At 55.2% G+C, this 3,431-nt stretch overlaps 1 protein-coding gene across 1 annotated transcript; it reads right to left on the bottom strand.

Moving 5' to 3' along the window:
* Positions 1-2,101: 2,101 nt before the first annotated feature.
* On the bottom strand, positions 2,102-3,228 carry LOC119294358. Its single transcript, XM_037572560.1, has one exon. It carries the CDS (start codon positions 2,974-2,976, stop codon positions 2,338-2,340), a length of 639 nt encoding a protein of 212 aa, XP_037428457.1. The 5' UTR covers positions 2,977-3,228; the 3' UTR covers positions 2,102-2,337.
* Positions 3,229-3,431: the final 203 nt, after the last annotated feature.

The following is a 3,431-nucleotide window of genomic DNA, read 5'->3' as shown; positions in this document are numbered from 1 at the left end:
ATGACATGATATTCATATAATTGGTGCCCATTGATTGAATTGAATTGAATAAATACAAGCTGGACGAGTTGCATCATGCATAGTACTGTATGCTGGTGTCAAATTCACAACCACCCTAAGACCAACTCCACCGCGCGATCCCAAACGGACGTCCGTTTTTGTCCGGATTCTGTCCGTTTGAGTAGGGCAATAAGGTCGTGTCCGGATAGTTTCTGGGATGCGGTGGCCGTGTGGCCAGCGCGCGGACGCATCCCGCCGCATCCTGTCCGCGTACATTTTTCTTTACAAGCCCTTAACTCTTTTTCATCATTCATTTTTGGTACATGGAAATACATCACCAAATTTTGACTAGTACAACAAGACCAAAGAAAATAAAAACCACAAGAATACATTTTAAAAGATACCCAACTTCCATAACTGCTCCCTTGAGTTGGATTAGGGCCTTTTCGATGCACTCATTGTTGATCTGTGAAGGAGGCTCGATCTTGCATGCTTCTTTTTTCTTCGAGTCTAAATAAGTCGATGTTGCTTCCTCACACCTAGTCTCGTGTCTAGCCTCTAATCTAGCAACAAGTGCACTTGTCTCATCTACAGCCTCTATGCTAGCTAAAGGTGCGCGGACATCTACTAAATTTCGCTCTATCAATATATCGATGTACTCTTCTTCCCAATACCAAAACTTGCATCCATGCTACACAATAAAATTTGAAGTTAGCACAACTAGTCAAATCTAGTGCACAAACCGAAGCTAAAAGGAGCACATACCCCATCGTTTAAGCACTTGGTGAACACCCATCTGGGATGTTCCGACGTTGTAGACACGCGGCGCACGACCTTCTTTGGGCAATGGCCGCACTTAATGAGTGGCAACGGTGCGCCGATGAGCTTTTGGGCAAGCACCGAGGCCGACCAACTGCCATTCGTGTATCTGCCGGCGGACCACCGACGGTGCAGATCCGAGCGGCTAGAGGAGGAGCCACTGCCTACACGTGGCCTTGCGGCCCCGCCAGGGCCTTCCGGCGAGGTGCCCGGCCAGTCCATGGCGCGGCGCGGCCTCCCACAGCCAGGCGAGCTCAAGACCGACCGGATCCGCCCCAAATCCGACCGGCGGGAGCGCAAACCAGGTGGCCGTGGTTGGGTAGCTCGGCGGCGCCGAGGGGAAGGGGTTGGGCGAGCGCGCATCCGAGCTGCACGGCTGCAATGGCAGCGGCTGCGAGGGAAGAGTGGAGGGGGGTCCGGCCGGAGGGAGGGAGGGGGCGGATAGAAAAAGGCGCGCCGTGTGCCACCGACGGGCGGGCCAGGGGAGCACACGTGCAGACGGCCCGCTCGTCCGCCTGGTGTCCGTTTCACCCCAAAAGCGACGCAAACTGGGTAGAAAGCGGACACAAGACAGACAAAAATCCGTTTGCTCCCGCGTGCTGGGCCGTTTGGTTCGTCCGTTTTACCTCAAACGGACGCGCGCGGACAGGATGAGATCGCGCGGTGGAGTTGGCCTAACCCTAGCAGCAGATGCCAAGCGAGCTAGTGTAGATGTTTTATATTTATATATATATTTCTATCTATCTAGGCTGGTTGGTTGATGATGGATGATGATGATGTGCTAGTGCTGCTGCTGTAGGGTTTATAGAATGAATGATGCTGCATCGCTCATGCCAAAGTCATGCCTTCTTCTTCTTTAATCAAGTGCCTAGTTTGTACTAGTATATGTGCATGTTGACATAACAGTGAGAGCTAATCTGATCAAACATTGTTTGGGACTAACTTGGTTGCCACACTGAGGATAAAAGTAGTACTGTATGTGTGGATTGATTCCAGATGCATGAAACCAATACAAAATTTCTTGCAGATCTCGATCCTGTGAGCTTTGGAAGATACTGTAATTTTTGCGAGTTTTGGTAATATAATTTTGCTACTCCCTCCGTTCTGAATTACTTGTCTTGGATTTGTCTAGATACATCCGTATCTAGCACTAAAATGAGTCTAGATACATCCGTATCTAGACAAATTCAAGACAAGTAATTCGGAACGGAGGGAGTACTTGTGATGGATAATAGTAACTGGAGTCAGTCAAGTCAACAGCAGCAACCAAAACACTCGGACAAATGAAATTGAATGTATTGAATTCAATTTAGGCAGTATCCAGAGTTTCAGACATTAACAGAGGTTTTTTTTTTTTGTTTGGTCACTCTCAAGACCAGACCAGACCAGACCAGATGGATGCAGGGGAGGATGGCATGGCAGCTGCCGGAATGGCAGGAGCTGATGGATGATCGGTGGTGGATCGCGCCGGCCGGCATGCATGCGGTTGGTTTCTTCTTCTTCTTGTTGAGATGAGATTCAGAGGTCGAGGAAGCCGGTCTGGCGGAGCACGGCGTTGCGGACGCGGCAGAGGTCGCGCCCCTTGAGCGTCCGCCCGGCGCCCTCCAGCACCGACGACGACCGCGCGTGCCGCCGCGCCGCCACCACGTGCGGCGGCACCATCTCCTCCCCGCCCTCCTCGTCTTCCTCGGATTCATCGGCCTTCTTGGCGCCGCGCTTCGCCTTCTCCCTGGGCCTGGCCGGCTGCCCCGGCCACACCGGCACCCTCACCGGCGCCGACTGCCTCGGCGTCGGCGTCGCGGCGCCGTGACCCGGCCTCGCGGGCACGGCCAGCGCCATCCCCGCGTGCAGCTGCTGCGCCTCGACGCTGCCGCCGTCGCCGCCCTCCGCGAGGAGCGACGAGAGCCCGAAGCTCTGCGGCACGGCGTGCGCCGCGCGACGCCGCGCGCTGGCGCTGGCACGCCGAGTGGTCACCACCGCAGTCTCGGCCACGGGCGCGGCCGCCCACCCGTCCACGTCAACACCGCCACCACCGGCCGGCCAGACGACGTCGCTCTCGTCCAGCTCGAAGCAGGCGCCGTCGTGGCCCGCCTCGGGCTGCTTGAGCAGGCCAAGAAACCGGAACGCGCCCGCGCCAGGCGACCTCGGCATCTCCATGGACCAACCGTGACACACTCCACCAAGACCAACTCACCAAGCGCTATCTCCCTCTCCTCGCCGGACGCCGGGCACGGCACGGCACGCCCCCGGAGAAGTAAGTATTGGGTCTAGTAGAGTGCCACGCTCGGCCTCAGGTTCACCACGCTTTGGGTATATAAAACCGTGGGCTATGTGGGGACTGTCGCTGGAGCTGGAACTGTGGAGGAAGGAAGGAGGAGAGCGACGGCGGGGAACCACCGGAGGGGGAGGGTGGGCCTCAAGAAAGGAATCTCCTTGCAGGTCCAGGTGGATGCAGTTGGGATTCTTTCCTGGATTTGGATCCACTCTCCTGCACTTTTTAATCTGTAGGAGTAAAATAAATGGTGATGAGATCTTTATTTTTGGTTTAGCAGGATCCCATCCTCCAGCTGCACTGCACATGTGGCACATGCCGTTCATTGGCTCGAAGATTC

The sequence above is a fragment of the Triticum dicoccoides genome, chromosome 4B (genome assembly GCF_002162155.2).
Source record: "Triticum dicoccoides isolate Atlit2015 ecotype Zavitan chromosome 4B, WEW_v2.0, whole genome shotgun sequence".
Lineage (NCBI taxonomy): Eukaryota > Viridiplantae > Streptophyta > Magnoliopsida > Poales > Poaceae > Triticum > Triticum dicoccoides.
Note: the sequence above shows the minus strand (reverse complement) of the source record. Positions and strands in the feature narration are given on the sequence as shown.